This window comes from Pseudophryne corroboree, chromosome 7 (assembly GCF_028390025.1).
Source record: "Pseudophryne corroboree isolate aPseCor3 chromosome 7, aPseCor3.hap2, whole genome shotgun sequence".
Taxonomy (NCBI): domain Eukaryota; kingdom Metazoa; phylum Chordata; class Amphibia; order Anura; family Myobatrachidae; genus Pseudophryne; species Pseudophryne corroboree.
Window position 1 is genome coordinate 507,300,225 of NC_086450.1, and position 25,078 is coordinate 507,325,302.

General features: G+C 50.4%; 1 protein-coding gene across 10 annotated transcripts in view; it reads left to right on the top strand.

Annotated features, from left to right (window-relative positions):
* LOC134945852 (uncharacterized) overlaps positions 1-25,078 on the top strand; it is a 154,711-nt gene that overhangs the window by 88,744 nt on the left and 40,889 nt on the right. For 9 of the 10 annotated variants that reach the window (XM_063935385.1, XM_063935382.1, XM_063935383.1 and 6 more), the window contains exons 13-14: positions 7,934-8,293; positions 12,704-13,066. In XM_063935385.1, coding sequence (XP_063791455.1) covers positions 7,934-8,293; positions 12,704-13,066 — 723 coding nt within the window. Of the gene's footprint in view, positions 1-7,933; positions 8,294-12,703; positions 13,067-20,645; positions 20,876-25,078 lie in introns of those variants that run through there. The other variant, XM_063935384.1, reaches the window with a different exon arrangement.

Here is a 25,078-nt window from a genome sequence, read left to right on the forward strand (position 1 = left end):
AGCGTTTTTTCACACACACCCATAAAACGGCCAGTTTCCGCCCAGTAACACCCATTTCCTGTCAATCACATTACGATCACCAGAACGATGAAAAAGCCGTGAGTAAAAATCCTAACTGCTTAGCAAATTTACTTGTCGCAGTTGCAGTGCGAACATTGCGCATGCGCACTAAGCGGAAAATCGCTGCGATGCGAAGAAATTTACCGAGCGAACAACTCGGAATGAGGGCCCTGATTTTCCATATGGATAGGGCAGAATTGAGGACTCGTCCCCAATTTCTGCCTAAGGTGGTTTCAGCGTTTCATTTGAACCAACCTATTGTGGTGCCTGCGGCTACTAGGGACTTGGAGGATTCCAAGTTGCTGGATGTAGTCAGGGCCCTGAAAATTTATGTTTCCAGAACGGCTGGAGTCAGGAAAACTGACTCGCTATTTATCCTCTACGCACCAAACAAGGTGGGTGCTCCTGTTTCAAAGCAGACTATTGCTCGCTGGATATGTAGCACAATTCAGCAGGCGCATTCTGCGGCGGGACTGCCGCATCCTAGATCAGTAAAAGCCCTTTCCACGAGGAAGGTGGGCTCATCTTGGGCGGCTGCCCGAGGGGTCTCGGCGTTACAACTTTGCCGAGCAGCTACTTGGTCAGGGGCAAACACGTTTGCTAAATTCTACAAATTTGATACCCTGGCTGAGGAGGACCTGGAGTTCTCTCATTCGGTGCTGCAGAGTCATCCGCACTCTCCCGCCCGTTTGGGAGCTTTGGTATAATCCCCATGGTCCTTACGGAGTTCCCAGCATCCACTAGGACGTCAGAGAAAATAAGATTTTACTTACCGATAAATCTATTTCTCGTAGTCCGTAGTGGATGCTGGGGACTCCGTCAGGACCATGGGGATATAGCGGCTCCGCAGGAGACAGGGCACAATAATAAAAGCTTTAGGATCAGGTGGTGTGCACTGGCTCCTCCCCCTATGACCCTCCTCCAAGCCTCAGTTAGGATACTGTGCCCGGACGAGCGTGCATAATAAGGAAGGATATTGAATCCCGGGTAAGACTCATACCAGCCACACCAATCACACCGTACAACCTGTGATCTGAACCCAGTTAACAGTATGATAACAACGAAGGAGCCTCTGAAAAGATGGCTCACAACAAGAATAACCCGATTTTTGTAACAATAACTATGTACAAGTATTGCAGACAATCCGCACTTGGGATGGGCGCCCAGCATCCACTACGGACTACGAGAAATAGATTTATCGGTAAGTAAAATCTTATTTTCTCTGACGTCCTAGTGGATGCTGGGGACTCCGTCAGGACCATGGGGATTATACCAAAGCTCCCAAACGGGCGGGAGAGTGCGGATGACCCTGCAGCACCGAATGAGAGAACTCCATGTCCTCCTCAGCCAGGGTATCAAATTTGTAGAATTTAGCAAACGTGTTTGCCCCTGACCAAGTAACTGCTCGGCAAAGTTGTAAAGCCGAGACCCCTCGGGCAGTCACCCAAGATGAACCCCCTTCCTTTTGGAATGGGCTTTTACCGATTTTGGCTGTGGCAGGCCTGCCACAGAATGTGTAAACTGAATTGTATTACAAATCCAGCGAGCAATCGTCTGCTTAGAAGCAGGAGCACCCATCTTGTTGGGTGCATACAGGCTAAACAGCGAGTCAGATTTTCTGACTCCAGCCTTCCTGGAAACATATTTTTCAGGGCCCTGACAACGTCAAGTAACTTGGAGTCCTCCAAGTCCCTAGTACCCGCAGGTACCACAATAGGTTGGTTCATGTGAAAAACAGAAAACACCTTAAGGAGAAATTGAGGACGAGTCCTCAATTCTGCCCTGTCAGAATGAAAAATTAAGTAAGGGCTTTATATATGATAAAGCCGCCAATTCTGACACACGCCTGGCTGAAGCCAGGGCTAATAGCATCGTCACCTTCCATGTGAGATATTTTAAGTCCACAGTGGTGAGTGGTTCAAACCAATGTGACTTTAGGAAACTCAAAACAACATTGAGATCCCAAGGTGCCACTGGGGCACAAAAGGAGGCTGTATATGCAGTACCCCTTTTACAAACATCTGAACGTCAGGCACTAAAGCCAGTTCTTTCTGGAAGAAATTCGACAGGGCCGAAATTTGAACCTTAATGGACCCTAATTTTAGGCCCATAGACAGTCCTGTTTTCAGGAAATGTAGGAAACGACCCCGTTGGAATTCCTCTGTAGGGGCCTTCTTGGCCTCACACCACGCAACATATCTTCGCCAAATGCGGTGAAAATGTTTTGCGGTTACATCCTTCCTGTCTTCGACCAGGGTAGGGATGACTTCATCTGGAATGCCCTTTCAGGATCCGGCGTTCAACCGCCATGCCGTCAAACGCGGCCGCGGTAAGTCTTGGAACAGACAAGGCCCCTGCTGGAGCAGGTCCTTTCTTAAAGGTAGAGGCCACGGGTCTTCCGTGGACATCTCTTGAAGTTTCGGGTACCAAGTCCTTCTTGGCCAATCCGGAACCACGAGTATCATTCTTACTCATCTCCCTCTTATGATTCTCAGTACTTTTGGTATGAGAGGCATAGGAGGGAACACATACTCTGACTGGTACACCCACAGTGTTACCAGAGCGTCCACCGCTATTGCCTGAGGGTCCCTTGACCTGGCGCAATATCTAGTTTTTTGTTCAGGCGGGACGCCATCATGTCAACCTTTGGTTTTTCACCACGGTTTACAATCATGTGGAAGACTTCCCGATGAAGTCCCCACTCTCCCGGGTGGAGGTCATGCCTGCTGAGGAAGTCTGCTTCCCAGTTTTCCACTCCCGGAATGAACACTGCTGAGAGTGTTATCACATGATTTTTCGCCCAGCGAAGAATCCTTGCAGTTTCTGCCATTTCCCTCCTGCTTCTTGTGCCGCCCTGTCTGTTTACGTGGGCGACTGCCGTGATGTTGTCCCACTGGATCAATACCGGCTGACCTTGAAGCAGAGGTCTTGCTAAGCTTAGAGCATTGTAAATTGCCCTTAGCTCCAGTATATTTATGTGGAGAGAAGTCTCCAGACTTGATCACACTCTCTGGAAATTTTTTCCTTGTGTGACTGCTCCCCAGCCACTCAGGCTGGCATCCGTGGTCACCAGGACCCAGTCCTGAATGCCGAATCTGCGGCCCTTTCATAGATGAGCACTCTGCAGCCACCGCAGAAGAAACACCCTTGTCCTTGGAGACAGGGTTATCCGCTGATGCATCTGAAGATGCGATCCGGACCATTTTTCCAGCAGATCCCACGGAAAGGTTCTTGCGTGAAATCTACCGAATGGGATCGCTTTGTAAGAAACCACCATTTTTCACAGGATCCTTGTGCAATGATGCACTGATACTTTTCCTGGTTTTAGGAGGTTCCTGACTAGCTCGGATAACTCCCTGGCTTTCTTCTCCGGGAGAAAACATCCTTTTCTGGACTGTGTCCAGAATCATCCCTAGGAACAGTAGACGTGTCGTCGGAAAAAACTGCGATTTTGGAATATTTAGAATCCACTCGTGCTGTCGTAGAACTACTTGAGATAGTGCTACTCCGACCTCCAACTGTTCTCTGGACCTTGCCCTTATCAGGAAAGCGTCCATATTTCTTTTAAGAAGAATCATCATTTCGGCCATTACCTTGGTAAAGACCCGGGGTGCCGTGGACAATCCAAACGGCAGCGTCTGAACTGATAGTGACAGTTCTGTACCACGAACCTGAGGTACCCTTGGTGAGAAGGGCAAATTTGGACATGTAGGTAAGCGTCCCTGATATCCAGTGACACCATATCGTCCCCTTCTTCCTGGTTCGCTAGCACTGCTCTGAGTGACTCCATCTTGATTTGAACGCTTGTATGTAAGTGTTCAAATATTTCAGATCTCACCTAGCCGTCTGGCTTCAGTACCACAATATAGTGTGGAATAATACCCCTTCCCTTGTTGTAGAAGGGGTACTTTGATTATCACCTGCTGGGAATACAGCCTGTGAATTGTTCCCAATACTGCCTCCCTGTCGGAGGGAGACGTTGGTAAAGCAGACTTCAGGAACTTGTGAGGGGGAGACGTCTCGAATTTCCAATGTACACCTGGGATACTACGTGTAGGATCCAGGAGTCCACTTGTGAGTGAGCCTACTGCGTGCTGAAACTCTTGAGATGACCCCCTACCGCACCTGAGTCCGCTTGTACGGCCCCAGCGTCATGCTGCGGACTTGGCAGAAGCTGTGGAGGGCTTCTGTTCCTGGGAATGGGCTGCCTGCTGCAGTCTTCTTCCCTTTCCTCTACCCCTGGGCAGATATGACTGGCCCTTTTGCCCGCCTGCCCTTATGGGGATGAAAGGACTGAGACTGAAAAGACTGTGTCCTTTTCTGCTGAGATGTGACTTGGGGTAACAAAAGGTGGATTTTTCAGCTGTTGCCATGGCCACCAGGTCCGATGGACCGCCCCTTTATACGGCAATACTTCCATGTGCCGTCTGGAATCTGCATCACCTGACCACTGTCGTGTCTTCGTCTGGCAGATATGGACATCACATTTACTCTTGATGCCAGAATGCAAATATCCCTCTGCGCATCTCGCATATATAGAAATGCATCCATAAAATGCTCTATAGTCAATAAAATCTTGTCCCTGTCAAGGGTATCAATATTTTCAGTCAGGAAATCCGACCAAGCCCCCTCAGCGCTGCACATCCAGGCTGAGGCGATTGCTGGTCGTAGTATAACACCAGTATGTGTGTATATACTTTTAGGATATTTTTCAGCTTCCTATCAGCTGGCTCCTTGAGGGCTGCCGTATCTGGAGACGGTAACGCCACTTGTTTTTATAAGCGTGAGCGCCTTATTCACCCTAAGGTGTGTTTCCCAACTCGCCCTAACTTCTGGCGGGAAAGGGTATACCGCCAATAATTTTCTATCGGAGGAAACCCACGTATCATCACACACTTCATTTAATTTATCTGATTCAGGAAAAACTACAAGTAGTTTATTCACACCCTACATAATACCCTTATTTGTGGTACTTGTAGTATCAGAAATATGTAACACCTCCTTCATTGCCCTTAACATGAAACGTGTGGCCCTAAAGGAAAATACGTTTGTTTCTTCACCGTCGACACTGGAGTCAGTGTCCGTGTCTGTGTCGACCGACTGAGGTAAATGGGCGTTTTTACAAGCCCCTGACGGTGTCTGAGACGCCTGGACAGGTACTAATTTGTTTGCCGGCCGTCTCATGTCGTCAACCGACCTTGCAGCGTGTTGACATTATCACGTAATTCCTAAATAAGCCATCCATTCCGGTGTCGACTCCCTAGAGAGTGACATCACCAATACAGGCAATTTGCTCCGCCTCCTCACCAACATCGTCCTCCTACATGTCGACACACACGTACCGACACACAGCACACACACAGGGAATGCTCTGACAGAGGACAGGACCCCACTAGCCCTTTGGGGAGACAGAGGGAGAGTTTGCCAGCACACACCAAAAACGCTATAATTATACAGGGACAACCCCTTATACAAGTGTTTTCCCTTATAGCATTTTTATATATGTAATCATATCGCCAAATAAGTGCCCCCCCTCTCTGTTTTAACCCTGTTTCTGTAGTGCAGTGCAGGGGAGAGCCTGGGAGCCTTCCTCACAGCAGAGCTGAGCAGGAAAATGGCGCCGTGTGCTGAGGAGAATAGGCCCCGCCCCCTTTTCGGCGGGCTCTTCTCCCGGAGTTTGTGAGATCTGGCAGGGGTTAAATACATCCATATAGCCTCAAGGGCTATATGTGATGTATTTTAGCCATAAAAAGGTATTATACATTGCTGCCCAGGGCGCCCCCCCCAGCGCCCTGCACCCTCAGTGACAGTTGGTGACTGTTGGTGAAGTGTGCTGACAACAATGGCGCACAGCTGCAGTGCTGTGCGCTACCTTATGAAGACTGAAAGTCTTCTGCCGCCTGTTTCTGGACCTCTGGACCTCTTCAACTTCGGCATCTGCAAGGGGGGTCGGCGGCACGGCTCCGGGACCGGACTCCATGGCTGGGCCTGTGTTCGATCCCTCTGGAGCTAATGGTGTCCAGTAGCCTAAGAAGCAAATCCATCCTGCACGCAGGTGAGTTTACTTCTCTCCCCTAAGTCCCTCGTAGCAGTGAGCCTGTTGCCAGCAGGACTCACTGAAAATGAAAAACCTAACTTAAACTTTTATTCTAAGCAGCTCAGGAGAGCCACCTAGATTGCACCCTTCTCGTCGGGCACAAAAATCTAACTGAGGCTTGGAGGAGGGTCATAGGGGGAGGAGCCAGTGCACACCACCTGATCCTAAAGCTTTTATTATTGTGCCCTGTCTCCTGCGGAGCCGCTATATCCCCATGGTCCTGACGGAGTCCCCAGCATCCACTAGGACGTCAGAGAAAATAAGAATTTACTTACCGATAATTCTATTTCTCGTAGTCCGTAGTGGATGCTGGGCGCCCATCCCAAGTGCGGATTGTCTGCAATACTTGTATATAGTTATTGTTAACAAAAGGGTTATTGTTGAGCCATCTGTGCAGAGGCTCCGTTGTTGTCATACTGTTAAGGTATAATATCACGAGTTATATGGTGTGGCTGGTATGAGTCTTATCCGGGATTCAAAATCCTTCCTTATTGTGTCAGCTCTTCCGGGCACAGTATCCTAACTGAGGTCTGGAGGAGGGTCATAGGGGGAGGAGCCAGTGCACACCAGGTAGTCCTAAAGCTTTCTTAGATGTGCCCAGTCTCCAGCGGAGCCGCTATTCCACATGGTCCTTACGGAGTTCCAGCATCCACTACGGATTACGAGAAATAGATTTACCGGTGAGTAAAATCTTATTTTTTTCAGGCAGAAATTAAATTGTGCACAAGTCAGGCGTAAACCAAACTGCAAATGGATGAAGCGAATCTCACTGAGTAAACAAGTAGTGGCAGCAGCGGGTGCACCGTCCCTGGGTACAGGCTGAGGCCATTGCCCCGGCACTTCCACGGAGGGCATACCCGCATCATTCTCACAAGCCTATTACTTGAGCGTGTTTGCTGTCTATGGGCTTCTGACCTGATCGCTCCTCTGTGAATTTGCAGGGGTTTGTGATCGGATAGTTGCCGCCCAGCCAGAGTGAAAAACTGCCCTGTGCAAGTGTGCGTACGCCGTGCAAAATGCTTTGCATACGCCGGTCAGCTGCAAATCTGTTCGCAACTCACCATCTAATGATTTTTCCAGTCTGTGCGGAGCCCAGGACTTACTTCTACAGTCCGATACAATCAGGCTGATAGGGGCCGGAGCTGACGTCACACACCCGCCCTGAAAACGCTTGGGAACGCCTGCATTTTCCCTGACACTCCCAGAAAACAGGCAGTTACCACCCCCAAACGTCCACTTCCTGTCAGTCAACTTGTGTTCGCCTAGCGATCAAAAAAGACAAAGGCTTTTTTCGCAGTTTAGCCTCACGCCTGCGCATTACGATCCATATGCATGCGCAGTTGTTAAATAATCGCCCGCTGTGCAGTTTCGCACATCTACGATTAGGTCTGAATTAGGCCCTATATCCGCCGCATAGTAAATCCAGGGTTTCTATTCTTTTAGCTACGAAACATTGATGGTGAGTCGATGTTCTGTTGTGTTCTGAAGTCTGTATCTTCTGCTGATTCCCATCATATTTGGCTTTAGTAAAGCAGCGGATTGCAAACCTGCCGGTAATCCACCGAAAATCCAAAACCAACGCTTAGTAAATATACCCTAGACACATGACAACATACCGGAATTTATAACCAAGCGTGTGTTAGACACAAATACCCCAGATGTCCTGTGACTGTTATAGACACAGAGGTATAATCAGATCCATGTTATTGTACCTTTAATGCAATGTATTATTTACGTGTGTCCTTTATAACCCCTTATGACATAATTTTTCTACAGACCTCCCCTGGCGCCCACACGTCGGTGATATCGATGCATCTAACCTAATCCAGGACAGTGTATCTGAACTGCGGTGTACAATCTCTGGATATTTCCCGGATGATCTGACTGTGAGCTGGTGTAAGAAGGAGAAAGGTGGCTGGACGTTTAATCCTTTATCTGCTAGTGATCAGTATAAGATGCCAGCAATCCAGTCCCAGAGACAGCCCGATAACACCTACTCCTGTACAGCCATACTCACTCCATCACCAGGAGACCGAGGGTCAGAATTCCTCTGCAGAGTGGAACATCCCAGCCTGGAGACACCGATAGAGAGAAGCTCAGGAGCGTTACAGGTGAAAGAACCGCCCACTCCCACAGGTGAGTACTGGGAAAACACAGGACAATTGTGCATTATGTAATCTATGAAATACAAATATTCAATTCAATTTGTACTGATAACCTTACCTAACCTTTCTCTAGTAATAGTTTACTTACAATATAACGTTAGTATGTCTCAGCGTGTGTAATCTTCAGTCACCAGTGGGACGGCTGCTCTGGTACAAGGGGTTTCTGTTTCCTAAACCTGTGGGTCACCCCAGCCCGCCCCACTCTGCCCTGTCCCTCCCCGCTGTACCCATGTTTAGTGGCAGGGGCGGTTTAACGGAGGAGGGAGCCCGTGTGCAGACTCTTGTGTGGACTCTGCGTATGCCTGTGCCTGCGGAAACATGGTGCCCGCTGTGTTCCCAGAGACAAATCTCTAGTGTGCATGCATGGGTCTCCGAAAACATGGTGTACGTTGTGTTCCCGGAGACAAATATGTACAAATATGTACCCCGCCTTTTGTGCTGAACCACCCTTGTTGCCCACACCCCTGGCCTGCACCTTAAGCCACAGAATAATATCCCATGTGTCAAACTTGATGGGTTTCTGGCTTTGGGATTTTAACCTAAAAGCCCCATCATATCTGTGCCATGCAGTTGCCCCATACTCCTTATACAACAAGTAGATGAAACTAATGTATTGTATCATGTACATGGACATGTTAGGATAAGCCTCTACATAGCCTAAAGGCTAGATGCATCACCGCTTGGAAAGTACCAGCCAATCCGCTCCTAACTGCCATGTCACATGATGTGTTTGAAAAATGGCAGTTAGGAGCGGATTGGCTGGTACTTTCCAAGCGGTGTTGCATCTGGCCCTGAGTACGCAAACCTTCTACTCACTCATGCTCAGTTGTCTTGTAGGATGCTCCATGCCACACCCCTTTTTCGCTGCACCTATCCTTGTCCCTGACACCTTCTTCTGTAAGGGAGCGTATATCAATGAAATCTCCTCTTTCTAGTCGGGATCACTGCGTCAGTATGCTGACCTCTGATATGCCAACCACCGGGATGGTAACTACATCCCGTCCTTGCAATGTCGTAAAAGTGAATTGATCACTAATGCGATCACTTTACATCTCCTCCTTCTGCGCACAACTGTGCATGCGCGGTCTGCTGACCACACATGTGCGATTGGAGAGTCCTGAGCAGCTTATGTGCACTGCAGCCTGTAAACACCTGGAGGGCATACCCACAACATGTAGTATATTCAATGCAGCTTAAAAATGCACATTTGGCTTAGTAACTTCTGCCTGGAAAGAGGCACAGCATAAACCAGGGCCGGCTTCGGGCCTACTAGCACCCTGAGCGAGAAAATATGAAAGCGCCCCCCGCACCTCCAAACCCTCCAGGAAAAGTGGATGTGGCTTCTTGGAAAAGTGGGCGTGGCCTCATATTATCACACTATAAATATATTTTCACCCCCCCTCTACGCACACAATTAGCAGCCTTACACATAACAGCCACAGTAGTGTTCCTTACACACAATATCTCCAGTATAGTGTCAGATACACATAATGTCTCCAGTATAGTGTCAGATACACATAATGTCTCCAGTATAGTGCCAGATACACATAATGTGCAGTGCCAGATAGACGTAATATGCCCCCCAGCAGTGCCAGCTACACATGACATGCCCCGCAGCAGTGCCAGCTACACATGACATGCCCCCCAGCAGTGCCAGCTACACATGACATGCCCCCCAGCAGTGCCAGCTACACATGACATGCCCCGCTGCCATGCCAGCTACACATGACATGCCTAGCAGCAGTGCCAGCTACACATGACATGCCCCGCAGCAGTGCCAGCTACACATGACATGCCCCGCAGCAGTGCTAGCTACACATGACATGCCCCGCAGCAGTGCCAGCTACACGACATGCCCCGCAGCAGTGCCAGATACACATGACATGCCCCGCAGCAGTGCCCGCTACACACAATATGCCCTCCAGCAGTGCCAGCTACACATGATAGTGTTCACTTTTTAGGGCAGGGTGCTGATTACAGGGAGGGCACATTTTTAAGTTAGGAGGGCGAAATTCTGTACATACTATAATGCTCGGTACTCACCTACCAATACGTCAGAGCATGGACAGTGCGCGCCGCAAAAATTTAGGGCAGTTGCCTCGTGGGGAAGGTGCGTGGCCACATAATAGTGGCAATTCGTATTACACCACACAGTAGTGCAGCTAATATACATTACACCAGGTAGAACCTCCTACATACTTTGCGTCAGGCAGAGCACGTTAGACACATTGCGCCAGGCAGAGCACTGAGACACATTGCGCAAGGCAGAGCACTGAGACACATTGCGCCAGGCAGACCACTGAGACACATTGCGCCAGGCAGACCACTGAGACACATTGCGCCAGGCAGACCACTGAGACACATTGCGCCAGGCAGACCACTGAGACACATTGCGCCAGGCAGACCACTGAGACACATTGCGCCAGGCAGAGCACTGAGACATTGCGCCAGGCAGAGCACTGAGACATTGCGCCAGGCAGAGCACTGAGACACATTGCGCCAGGCAGAGCACTGAGACACATTGCCTAGCCACAGACGCCTAGCGGGAACACTACACGATATGCCCCGCAGCAGTGCCACCTACACGTGACATGCCCCCCAGCCGTGCCAGATACACGTGACATGCCCCCCCACAGTGCCAGATACATAAATGCCCCTACAGTGCCAAATAAATGCCCCCACAGTGCCAGATACATAAATGCCCCCACAGTGCCAGATACATAAATGACCCCACACAGTGCATATATGACTCCACAGTGACAGATATGCACCCACACAGTGCCAGTGCCCCCACAGTGCAGATATGACCCCACAGTGACAGATATGCCCCCACACAGTGACAGATATGCCCCCACACAGTGACAGATATGCCCCCACACAGTGACAGATATGCCCCCACACAGTGACAGATATGCCCCCACACAGTGACAGATATGCCCCCACACAGTGACAGATATGCCCCCACACAGTGCCAGTGCCCCCACAGTGCAGATTTGACCCCAGAGTGCCAGATATGCCCCCACACAGTGCCAGATATGCCCCCACACAGTGACAGATCTGCACCCACACAGTGCCAGTGCCCCCACAGTGCAGATATGACCCCAGAGTGACAGATATGCCCCCACACAGTGCCAAATATGACCCCACAGTGACAGATATGCCCACACACAGTGCCAGTGCCCCCACAGTGCAGATATGACCCCAGAGTGCCAGATATGCCCCCACACAGTGCCAGATATGCCCCCACACAGTGACAGATCTGCACCCACACAGTGCCAGTGCCCCCACAGTGCAGATATGACCCCAGAGTGACAGATATGCCCCCACACAGTGCCAGATATGACCCCAGAGTGCCAGATATGCCCCCACACAGTGCCAGATATGCCCCCACACAGTGACAGATCTGCACCCACACAGTGCCAGTGCCCCCACAGTGACAGATATGCCCCCACACAGTGCCAGTGCCCCCACAGTGACAGATATGCCCCCACACAGTGCCAGTGTTCCCACAGTGACAGATATGCCCCCACACAGTGCCAGTGCCCCCACAGTGCAGATATGACTTCACAGTGCCCGATATGCCTCCACATAGTGTCATTACCTCCACAGTGACAGATATGCCTCCACACAGTGTCAGTGCCCCCACAGTGACAGATATGCCTCCACAAAGTGCCAGTGCCCCCACATTGACAGATATGCCCCCACAGTGCAGATGACCCCACAGTGCCATATATGCCCCCACAGTGCAGATATGACCACACAGTGCCCCCACATTGACAGATATGCCCCCACAGTGCAGATGACCCCGCAGTGCAGATGATCCCACAGTGACAGATATGCCCCCACACAGTGCCCAATGATCCCCACAATACCTGCGGCGGCGCTGGGAGGGGAAGTGCTGCCGTCTGAGGGCACCGACTGTTTGTTGGTGTTCCCGGTCGCTTGAGCGCTCTACATGTGCACTGCGCGGCGCCGGCGTCTGACGTCAGACACCGGCGCAGCGCAGTGCACACACAGTCAAAGGCCGGGGACGGCGGGGAGAGTTGCAGCGTACAGGGCCAGCTCCAGGTATGACTATGGCGGCGCCAGCGCGCAGCGCCCATTAAGGGTGGCGCCCCGCACGGCCGCTCTAGTCGAACATGCCTGGAGCCGGCCCTGGCATAAACCCCACTGTCAGACCAAGGTGTACTAAAAATCAGGTGTAACACAGAGACATACCGACATTTATAACCAAACATACAGTATGTAAGTCAGATACCTATGACGGGGTACAGTCTAGTAGGATTCATGTTTCTGTAGTGTGTGCTGAATGCACTGTATTACTTACCTGTGTCCCTTATAATATATCAGCCAGTCCCTTAATGAAATCCTTCTTCTGCAGACGTATCCTGCTGTCTACACGTTGGTGATATCGATGCATCCAACCTAATCCAGGACAGAGAGTCCACACTACGGTGTCCAATCTCCGGATATTTCCCGGATGCTCTGACTGTGAGCTGGTGTAAGAAGGATGGACCATGGTCTTATAAGGCTTTATCTCCTGGTGATCAGTATAAGATGTCAGTCACCCCGTCCCAGAGACAGCCTGATGGCACCTACTCCTGTACAGCCAGCCTGGTGTTCACTCCATCAGCAAAAGACAGATGGTTAGAATTCCTCTGCAAAGTGAAACATCCCAGCCTGGATCGGCCAATACAGAGAAAAACAGGAGCGTTACAGGTGAAGGTACAGCCCACTCCCACAGGTGAGTACTGGGAAAGCACAGGACAATTGTGCATTTTGGAAACTATGAGACTTGGATATTCAATTAACATAGTAACATAGGGGGGTCATTCCGAGTTGATCGCTCGCTAGCTGTTTTTAGCAGCCGTGCAAACGCATAGTCGCCCCCCCACGGGGGAGTGTATTTTCGCTTTGCAAGTGTGCGAACGCCTGTGCAGCCGAGCTCTGCGAAAACATTTTGTGTAGTTTCTGAGTAGCTCTGAACTTACTCAGCCGCTGCGATCACATCCGCCTGTCTGGTCCCGGAATCAACATCAGACACCCGTCCTGCAAAGGCCTGGACACGCCTGCGTTTCTCCAACCACTCCCAGAAAATGGTCAGTTGCCACCCACAAACGCCCTCTTCCTGTCAATCTCCTTGCGATTGGCTGTGCGAATGGATTCTTTGTTAAATCCATCGCACAGCAACAATCCGCTTTGTACCCGGACAACACACCTGCACATTGTGGTGCATACGCATGCGCAGTTTTGCAGCGTTTTGGCCTGATCGCACAGCAGCAAAAAAACGTAGGGTCCGATCAGGTCGGCATGACCCCCATAGTGAGGTTGAAAAGAGGCAAAATGCCCATCAGGTTCAAGCTGTATTCTGTATTAAGAAGTGCACATTATAATGCACCGGCTGAAGTAATGGTTCAGTACCAACAACTATATTTCGTAAAACTCCCATATATTTAATGTCAGTATATTAAATGCTATAGTTTAATTAGATTAACGTGAACTGTGATCCTTACCGAACCTCCCTTTATTAATAGCAGACCCAGCGAAAGGGGGGGTCAAAGGGGAAACCGGTCCCGAGCCCCAATGTTGTAAGGGGCCCCAAGGCCCGGCTGCAGCATGGATAGATACTGTGAAATAGATTGCGGCATCTGTGTAGTAGGGATCATGCGCCCGCCGGATGATTGTCCCTGTGTGCATTGACGTTGCACTGCGCACAACACTGCGCCCTCCGCTCTTCTCCCCTCCCCTCTTCTCCTCCCCGCCCACCCTGTCTCTCCTGTGGTGCCAACCTAGAGGAGCGGCGGGACTGCGAGAGGATTGTGAAGGGGACTGATTGTAGACAGTGAGTGCTGACTTTAACTGTGTCTTTATCTGTCCACAATCAATATATTTCGGGGGTGGGGGTGCATGAGGGGTGGGAGGTGAGGTGCCTGCCAGAGTGCCAATGGAGCTCCACAATCAGTGTGGGGGGGATTGGGGGAGGGGTACATGGGAGGTGCTACTGCCATTACAGTTTGGAGCTACAGTACAGGGCTCCACAATCAGTGTGTGGGGGATAGGGGGAGGAATGGTAAGGTGCCTGCCAGGGAGGGGAATGGGGGGGGGGGGGGGGGGGGGTAGAGTGCACAGATGGAGGAGCAGCAGCACATCCAAACGCGCCTGCCCTGGCGTCATGTGTGTAAGGGGCTGTACCTAGCGTCATGTGTGTAAGGGGCTGTACCTAGCGTCATGTGTGTAAGGGGCTGTACCTGGCGCCATGTGTGTAAGAGGCTGTACCTGGCGCCATGTGTGTAAGAGGCTGTACCTGGCGCCATGTGTGTAAGAGGCTGTACCTGGCGCCATGTGTGTAAGAGGCTGTACCTGGCGCCATGTGTGTAAGAGGCTGTACCTGGCGTCATGTGTGTAAGAGGCTGTACCTGGCGTCATGTGTGTAAGAGGCTGTACCTGGCGTCATGTGTGTAAGAGGCTGTACCTGGTGCAATGTGTGTAAGGGGCTGTACCTGGCGTCATGTGTGTAAAGAGCTGTACCTGGTGCCATGTGTGTAAGAGGCTGTACCTGGCGCCATGTGTGTAAGAGGCTGTACCTGGCGTCATGTGTGTAAGAGGCTGTACCTGGCGTCATGTGTGTAAGAGGCTGTACCTGGCGTCATGTGTGTAAGAGGCTGTACCTGGCGTCATGTGTGTAAGAGGCTGTACCTGGCGTCATGTGTGTAAGAGGCTGTACCTGGCGTCATGTGTGTAAGAGGCTGTACCTGGCGTCATGTGTGTAAGAGGCTGTACCTGGCGTCATGTGTGTAAGAGGCTGTACCTGGCGTCATGTGTGTAAGAGGCTGTACCTGGCGTCATGTGTGTAAGAGGCTGTACCTGGCGTCATGTGTGTAAGGGGCTGTACCTGGTGCAATGTGTGTAAGGGGCTGTACCTGGCGTCATGTGTGTAAAGAGCTGTACCTGGTGCCATGTGTGTAAGAGGCTGTACCTGGCGTCATGTGTGTAAGAGGCTGTACCTGGCGCCATGTGTGTAAGAGGCTGTACCTGGCGTCATGTGTGTAAGAGGCTGTACCTGGCGTCATGTGTGTAAGAGGCTGTACCTGGCGTCATGTGTGTAAGAGGCTGTACCTGGCGTCATGTGTGTAAGGGGCTGTACCTGGTGCAATGTGTGTAAGGGGCTGTACCTGGCGTCATGTGTGTAAAGAGCTGTACCTGGTGCCATGTGTAAAGAGCTGTACCTGGTGCCATGTGTGTAAGAGGCTGTACCTGGCGTCATGTGTGTAAGAGGCTGTACCTGGCGCCATGTGTGTAAGAGGCTGTACCTGGCGTCATGTGTGTAAGAGGCTGTACCTGGCGCCATGTGTGTAAGGGGCTGTACCTGGCGCCATGTGTGTAAGGGGCTGTACCTGGCGCCATGTGTGTAAGGGGCTGTACCTGGCGCCATGTGTGTAAAGGGCTGTACCTGGTGCCATGTGTGTAAGAGGCTGTACCTGGCGTCATGTGTGTAAGAGGCTGTACCTGGCGCCATGTGTGTAAGAGGCTGTACCTGGCGCCATGTGTGTAAGAGGCTGTACCTGGCGCCATGTGTGTAAGGGGCTGTACCTGGCGTCATGTGTGTAAGTGGCTGTACCTGGCGTCATGTGTGTAAGTGGCTGTACCTGGCGTCATGTGTGTAAGGGGCTGTACCTGGCGTCATGTGTGTAAGAGGCTGTACCTGGCGCCATGTGTGTAAGAGGCTGTACCTGGCGCCATGTGTGTAAGAGGCTGTACCTGGCGCCATGTGTGTAAGAGGCTGTACCTGGCGCCATGTGTGTAAGAGGCTGTACCTGGCGCCATGTGTGTAAGGGGCTGTACCTGGCGTCATGTGTGTAAGTGGCTGTACCTGGCGTCATGTGTGTAAGGGGCTGTACCTGGCGTCATGTGTGTAAGGGGCTGTACCTGGCGTCATGTGTGTAAGAGGCTGTACCTGGCGTCATGTGTGTAAGAGGCTGTACCTGGCGTCATGTGTGTAAGAGGCTGTACCTGGCGTCATGTGTGTAAGAGGCTGTACCTGGCGTCATGTGTGTAAGGGGCTGTACCTGATGCAATGTGTGTAAGGGGTGGACCTGGCACAATGTGTGTGAGGGGCTGTACCTAGTGCCATGTGTGTAAGGGGCTGTACCTGGCGTCATGTGTGTAAGAGGCTGTACCTGGAGCAATGTGTGTAAGGGGCTGTACCTGGCGCCATGTGTGTAAGGGGCTGTACCTGGCGCCATGTGTGTAAGGGGCTGTACCTGGCACCATGTGTGTAAGGGGCTGTACCTGGCACCATGTGTGTAAGGGGCTGTACCTGGCACCATGTGTGTAAGGGGCTGTACCTGGCACCATGTGTGTAAGGGGCTGTACCTGGCACCATGTGTGTAAGGGGCTGTACCTGGCACCATGTGTGTAAGGGGCTGTACCTGGCACCATGTGTGTAAGGGGCTGTACCTGGCACCATGTGTGTAAGGGGCTGTACCTGGCACCATGTGTGTAAGGGGCTGTACCTGGCACCATGTGTGTAAGGGGCTGTACCTGGCACCATGTGTGTAAGGGGCTGTACCTGGCACCATGTGTGTAAGGGGCTATACCTGGCACCATGTGTGTAAGGGGCTATACCTGGCACCATGTGTGTAAGGGGCTGTACCTGGCACCATGTGTGTAAGGGGCTGTACCTGGCACCATGTGTGTAAGGGGCTCTACCTGGCGCCATGTGTGTAAGGGGGAATTGACCCCCAAATTGTATGGCTCCCTGTTATTTGCACAATTATGGTATTACAGATGTGTGGGTCTGATGTCAAGTGGTGGTAGGGGGGGGGGGGGCACAGAATTATCAGTGTACCAGGCCGCAAGATATCTGTTGCCGGTCTGATTAATATCTCCATTACCTACATTATAACGTAAGTATGTGTATAAATAGTTGTATATCAGAGTAGACAATTGTCTACATGTAATGTTAGGATTTTAATTACCTACCGGTACATCCTTTTCTCGTAGTCCGTAGAGGATGCTGGGGTTCCATTTAGTACCATGGGGTATAGACGGGTCCCTTGGGAGCCATGGGCACTCTAAGAGTTTAATAGTGTGGGCTGGCTCCTCCCTCTATGCCCCTCCTACCAGACTCAGGGGTATATTTACTAAAATTCGTATTTTCCCGTTTGAGGTCAAAGTTCAATTACGAATGACATCGAAAGTGTAAAGTTGCAACATTTTGAATTTATTACGACTAATTTACTAAGCTGCCGAATTTTGCATTTTCGGGTTTTCCGATGTCGATGTCATTCGTTTTTTTTTTGGCAGTGTTTTACGTGAGTGACTTGTAAAACACTGCCGACTTTAATACAATGAATCTCGGCCGGATCTGAGAGATCTGTGCTGGGCTTCATTGTGCACCTTGTAAAAATAATTTAAAATGTTTTACATTTTAAAAAAAATTGCGTGGGGTCCCCCCTCCTAAGCCAAACCATCCTCGGGCTCTTTGAGCCGGTCCTGGTTGAAAAAATATGGGAGAAAAATTGACATGGGTTCCCCCATATTTAAACAACCAGCACCGGGCTCTGCGCCTGGTCCTGGTTCCAAAAATACGGGGGACAAAAAGCGTAGGGATCCCCCGTATTTTTGAAACCAGCACCGGGCTCCACTAGCTGGACAGATAATGCCACAGCCGGGGGTCACTTTTATACAGTGCCCTGCGGCCGTGGCATTAAATACCGAACTAGTCACCCCTGGCCGGGGTACCCTGGGGGAGTGGGGACCCCTTCAATCAAGGGGTCCCCCCCCCCAGCCACCCAAGGGCCAGGGGTGAAGCCCGAGGCTGTCCCCCCCATCCAAGGGCTGCGGATGGGGGGCTGATAGCCTTTGTTGAAAGTGCTGAATATTGGCCCTCATTCCGAGTTGTTCGCTCGCAAGGCGAATGTAGCAGAGTTACACACGCTAAGCCGCCGCCTACTGGGAGTGAATCTTAGCTTCTTAAATGTGCGACCGATGTATTCGCAATATTGCGCTCACAAACGACTTAGCAGTTTTAGAGTAGCTTCAGACTTACTCTGCCTGTGCGATCAGTTCTGTGCTTTTCGTTCCTGGTTGACGTCACAAACACACCCAGCGTTCGCCCAGGCACTCCCACCGTTTCTCCGGCCACTCCTGCGTTTTTTCCGGAAACGGTAGCGTTTTCAGCCACACGCCCCTAAAACGCCGTGTTTCCGCCCAGTAACACCCATTTCCTGTCAATCACAATGCGATCGCCGGAGCGATGAAAAAGCCGTGAGTAAACTTACTTTCTTCATAGTAAAGTTACTTGGCGCAGCCGCAGTGCGAACATTGCGCATGCGCACTAAGCGGATTTTCATTGCGATGCGATGAAAAACTCCGAGCGAACAACTCGGAATGAGGGCCATTGTTTTTAGTAGCAGTACTACAAGTCCCAGCAAGCCTCCCCCGCAAGCTGGTACTTGGAGAACCACAAGTACCAGCATGCGGTGGAAAACCGGGCCCGCTGGTACCTGTAGTACTACTACTAAAAAAATACCCCAATAAAGACATAACACACACACCTTGAAAGTATAACTTTAATACATACATGCACACCACAATATACACATACTTACCTATGTTCCCACGCAGGTCGGTCCTCTTCTCCATGTAGAATCCATGGTGTACCTGTTGAAAAAATTATACTCACAAAATCCATGGTAGAAGTCTCCTCTGCTGGTAATCCATTCGTAATCCACGTACTTGTTAAAATAAAAAAACGGACACCCGACCACGAACTGAAAGGGGCCCCATGTTTTCACATGGGACCCCTTTCCCCGAATGCCAGAAACCCCCTCTGACTTATGTCCAAGAAGGTTCCATCAGCCAATCAGGGAGCGCCACGTTGTGGCACCCTCCTGATTGGCTGTGTGCTCCTGTACTGTATGACAGGCGGCACACGGCAGTGTTACAATGTAGTGCCTATGCGCTCCATTGTAACCAATGGTGGGAACTTTGAGGTCAGCGGTTGACCGAAAGTAACCTCACCGCTGACCGCAAAGTTCCCACCATTGGTTACAATGGAGCGCATAGGCGCTACATTGTAACACTGCCGTGTGCCGCCTGTCATACACTACAGGAGCACACAGCCAATCAGGAGGGTGCCACAACGTGGCGCTCCCTGATTGGCTGATGGAACCTTCTTGGACTTAAGTCAGAGGGGGTTCCAGGCATTCGGGGAAAGGGGTCCCATGTGAAAACATGGGGCCCCTTTCAGGTCGTGGTCGGATGTCCGTTTTTTTATTTTAACAAGTACGTGGATTACAAATGGATTACCAGCTGAGGAGCCTTCTACCATGGATTTTGTGAGTATAATTTTTTCAACCGGTACACCATGGATTCTACATGGAGAAGAGGACCGTCCTGCGCGGGAACATAGGTAAGTATGTGTATATGGTGGTGTGCATGTATGTATTAAAGTTATACTTTCAAGGTGTGTGTGTTATGTCTTTATTGGGGTATTTTTTTAGTAGTAGTACTACAGGTACCAGCGGGCCCGGTTTTCCGCCGCATGCTGGTACTTATGGTTCTCCAAGTACCAGCTTGCGGGGGAGGCTTGCTGGGACTTGTAGTACTGCTACTAAAAACAATATTCATCACTTTCAACAAAGGCTATCAGCCCCCCATCCGCAGCCCTTGGATGGGGGGACAGCCTCAGGCTTCACCCCTGGCCCTTGGGTGGCTGGGGGGGGACCCCTTGATTGAAGGGGTCCCCACTCCCCCAGGGTACCCCGGCCAGGGGTGACTAGTTGGGTATTTAATGCCACGGCCGCAGGGCACTGTATAAAAGTGACCCCCGGCTGTGGCATTATCTGTCCAGCTAGTGGAGCCCGGTGCTGGTTTCAAAAATACGGGGGACCCCTACGCTTTTTGTCCCCCATATTTTTAAAACCAGGACCAGGCGCAGAGCCCGATGCTGGTTGATTAAATATGGGGGAACCCCTGTCACTTTTTTCCCCATATTTTTTCAACCAGGACCGGCTCAAACAGCCCGAGGCTGGTTATGCTTAGGAGGGGGGACCCCACGCAATTTTTTTAAATAAAATTAACACTTTCCCACCCCTTCCCACTGATATACATGCACGGATCTCATGGATCCGTGCATGCCTATCCAATCACGGTTAAAAAAAGCAGGTCTGTTTTTTTTTAGCACTTTATTACGATTTGTAATTTTTCACGGCAGTGTTTGGTTATTTTGTGATTTGCACTTTTTAGTAAATCACCGAGTTCTACCAATTTGCTGGCGTATTTGACCGATGGTGTATTCATTCGTATTTTTTCTGCAGGACTTCCAAAAAAATACGAATGCCCTCATCACTGCCGTGATTTGAGTTTAGTAAATTCCCGAGATGACACTTTGAAAAAAAAACGGCATCTCGGTCAAAATCGGGACCTTAGTAAATATACCCCTCAGTCTAGAAACTGTGCCCGAGGAGACGGACATACTTCGGGAGAAGGAAATACACAGATAGTGGTGAGAATCACACCAGCTCACATCTAATTGAAAAAAACCATGCTAACCAGCATGCAACATGGAGAAACCATGCTAACCAGCATGCAACATGGAGAAAGTAAACCATGCCAACCAAGCATGAAAGAGGAACAGCAACAGCTGAACCAATACTTAACCAATAAGTAACAATGCTGGAAACCAAAGCGCTGGTCGGGGGCCCAGCATCATCTACAGATTACGAGAAAAGAATTTACCGGTAGGTATTTAAAATCCCATTTTCTCTTGCTGGGGTTCCATTTAGTACCATGGGGATGTACCAAAGCTCCCAGTACGGGAGGGAGAGCGCGGAGGCGCCTGCAGAACAGATTGACCAAACTTAAGGTCCTCAGAGGACAAAGTATCGAACCTGTAGAACTTAACAAACGTGTTCAACCCTGACTAAGTAGCTGCTCTGCAAAGTTGTAAAGCCGAGACACCCCGGGCAGCCGCCCAGGAAGAACCCACTTTACGGGTAGAGTGGGCCTTAGCAGAATTTGGACATGGCAAGCCTGCCATAGAATAAGTATGCTGGATAGTAAACCTGATCCAGTGAGAAATAGTCTGCTTAGAAGCAGGACACCCAATCTTGTTGGAATCATAAAGGACAAACAGAGCGTCCGACTTTCTGTGACGAGAAGTTCTCTTCACATAAATCTTCAAAGCCCTCACAACATCCAACTACTTTGAGGTAATTGAGGAGTCAGTAGCCACTGGCACCACAACAGGTTGATTGATATGAAAAGCCGACACAACCTTTGGAAGAAATTACTGACGTGTTCTGAGCTCAGCTCTATCTTCATGGAAAATCAAGTAGGGGCTCTTGCAGGACAATGCCCCCAATTCTGACACACGTCTAGCAGATGCCCATGCCAACAGTGTGACCACCTTCCAAGGAAGAAACTTGACATCAACCTCCTGTAAAGGCTCAAACCAATGCGATTGCAGGAACTACAGCACCACATTATGATCCCAAGGTGCCATAGGACGCACAAAGGGTGGTTGGATGTGCAGAACCCCTTTCAAGAATGTCTGAACCTCAGGGAGAGCAGCCAGTTGTTTCTGGAAGAAAATGGACAAGGCCGAGATCTGGACTTTTATGGAGCCCAAGCGCAGGCCCACATTCACACCTGCTTGCAGAAAGAGGAGAAACCGTCCTAGTTGAAACTCCACCGTAGGAACTTTCTTGGATTCATACCAAGACACATACTTTTTCCAAATCCGATGGTGATTTTTAGACAATACTCCCTTCCTTGCCTGTATCAGGGTAGGAATGACCTTTGTCGGAATGCCCTTCCAAGCTAAGATCTGGCATTCAACCTCCATGCCGTCAAACGTAGCTGTGGTAAGTCTTGATAAGCGAACGGCCCCTGTTGCAGAAGGTCCTCGCGAAGTGGAAGAGGCCTCAGATCTTCCAGCAGTAATTCCAGAAGATCCGCATACCAAGCCCTTCTTGGCCAGTCCGGAGCAATGAGGATTGCCTGAACTCTTGTTCTTTTTATTAGTTTGAGAATCCTTGGGATTAGTGGAAGTGGAGGGAATACATACACTGAGTGGAACACCCACGGAGTTACCAGGGCATCCACAGCCACTGCCACTGCCTGTGGGTCTCTCGACCTGGAACAGTACCTCCGAAGCTTCTTGATGAGGCGAGAAGCCATCACGCTTAGCGTAGGAACACCCCATCGGCTTATGACCTCTACAAATACCTCCGGATGGAGACCCCATTCTCCTGGAAGGAGATTGTGTCTGCTGTGGAAGGCCGCTTCCCAGTTGTCAACTCCCGGAAAGAAGATTGCTGACAGCGCCATCGTGTGATGTTCTGTCCAGAGGAGGATTCATGTTACCTCTAATATTGCAGTTCTGCTCTTCATACCACGCTGTCGGTTAATGTAGGACACCGCCGTTACATTGTTCGACTGAACTCGAATGGCCTGATCTTGTAGAAGATGTGCCGCTTGTAGAATGCCGTTGTACACGGCCTTTAGCTCCAGAATGTTTATCGGAAGGATGAATTCCAGACTTGGCCACTTTCCTTAGAAGTTGTTCCCCTTCGGTGACAGCTCGCCAACCTCTGAGACTGGCATCCGTGGTTAGAAAGATCCCGAATCCCGAACCTGCAGCCCGCGAGAAGGTGAGAAGTTTGCAGCCACCAGAGGAGGAGTGAAATTCTGGTTTTCGGCGACAGGCGTATACGCTGGTGCATGTGAAGATGAGATCCCGAGCATTTAACCAGAAGATCCAGTTGGACAGACTGTGCAAGGAATCATCCGTACCTTCGAGCCTCATAGGAGGCTACCATCTTCCCCAGAAGGCAAATGAACTGATGAACCGATACCCGGGCCGGCTTCAGTACATCCCGGACCATTGATTGGATCACCAACGCTTTCTCCACTAGTAGAAACACCCTCTGCACTTCCGTGTCGAGAATCATCCCCAGGAAGGAACGCCCCTTGTCGGCTCCAAATGTGAAATTGGAAGCTTCAGGATCCACCCAAGATCCCGGGACAGTTGATTTGAGAGAGCAACACTCTAACAACCTCTCCCTGGAGAATGTTAAGGTCGTCCATATATGGAACTATGTCCACTCCTGGTCTGTGGAGTAGGAGCATAAGCGCTGCCACGTCACTGACGAACACCCCCGGTGTTGCGTAGAAGCCAAGTGCAGTGTTTGGAACTGGAAGTGACATAGTTGTGGTGCAACCCTAGATAGGCCTAGAGAGACGGCCCAATTGGAAAGTGAAGGTACGCACCCCTGATATTCCGGGATACCAGGTATACCCCTATATCTTGACCAGAGATCACCGCTCTCAGACTCCATCCTGAATTGGAACACCGACCAGTAGGGGTTCGATGACTCTAGGTATGAATAGTAACCCCTGTCACAGGGAACCTGCTGGCAACAGCCTCCCTGCAGCGAGGGACTAAGGGTGGGAGCAGTGGCTCCAATCTCTGTGTCTCTTTGCCATTCTTGGGTGGGAAACTCTGTCTGCCCTGTATCCTGTGTGTATGTGGGGTGTAAAAGCAAACATGTCTAGAGACTCTGTCTCCTATGCCTCGGGGGATATATCTTCACAGGAAGATCCCATCCCATGTAATCAGGATTGCACTGTTGTAGCGCAGATCCCGGCTAGGGAACCGGAGTGATTAGCCTCTCTTAGGAGGACTATTTTTCAGATTTCTGAACGGGTTGCTAGGACTGAAACTACCACTCAGGTTTTACAGTCCTCTATGGTTGTATGGACCGGTTCTGTTCCCTCGGGGTCCCCTGTGGTTCATTCTCATAAACGTGATCTTGCCCACATTATGCAGGATGACACGGATACCGATTCTGACACTGCAGACGGTGACGGAGATGTGTTGAGGGGGACGGCAACACTTGCTAAAGGGGTACAGTTGATGATTGAGGCCATGCGGGATGTGTTGAATATTACTGACACAACCCCTGAGCAGGTGGAGGAGGCTTTTTTCACGGATAGTAAGAAAGCCCCGCTCACCTTCCCTGCATCTAAAGAATTAAATGTAATGTTTGAAAAATCCTGGGAAAACCCAGAGAAAAAGTTCCAGATCCCTAAAAGGGTTCTGGTTGCTTTTCCCTTTCCTGAGGAAGATAGAAAAAAATAAGATTTTACTCACCGGTAAATCTATTTCTCGTAGTCCGCAGTGGATGCTGAGGACTCCGTAAGGACCATGGGGAATAGCGGCTCCGCAGGAGACTGGGCACATCTAAGAAAGCTTTAGGACTACCTGGTGTGCACTGGCTCCTCCCCCTATGACCCTCCTCCAGACCTCAGTTAGGATACTGTGCCCGGAAGAGCTGACACAATAGGGAAGGATTTGGAATCCCGGGTAAGACTCATACCAGCCACACCAATCACACCGTATAACTCGTGATATTATACCCAGTTAACAGTATGAAATATAACTGAGCCTCTTAACAGATGGCTCAACAATAACCCTTTAGTTAGCAATAACTATGTACAAGTATTGCAGACAAACCGCACTTGGGACGGGCGCCCAGCATCCACTACGGACTACGAGAAATAGATTTACCGGTGAGTAAAATCTTATTTTCTCTGACGTCCTAAGTGGATGCTGGGGACTCCGTAAGGACCATGGGGATTATACCAAAGCTCCCAAACGGGCGGGAGAGTGCGGATGACTCTGCAGCACCGAATGAGAGAACTCCAGGTCCTCCTCAGCCAGGGTATCAAATTTGTAGAATTTTGC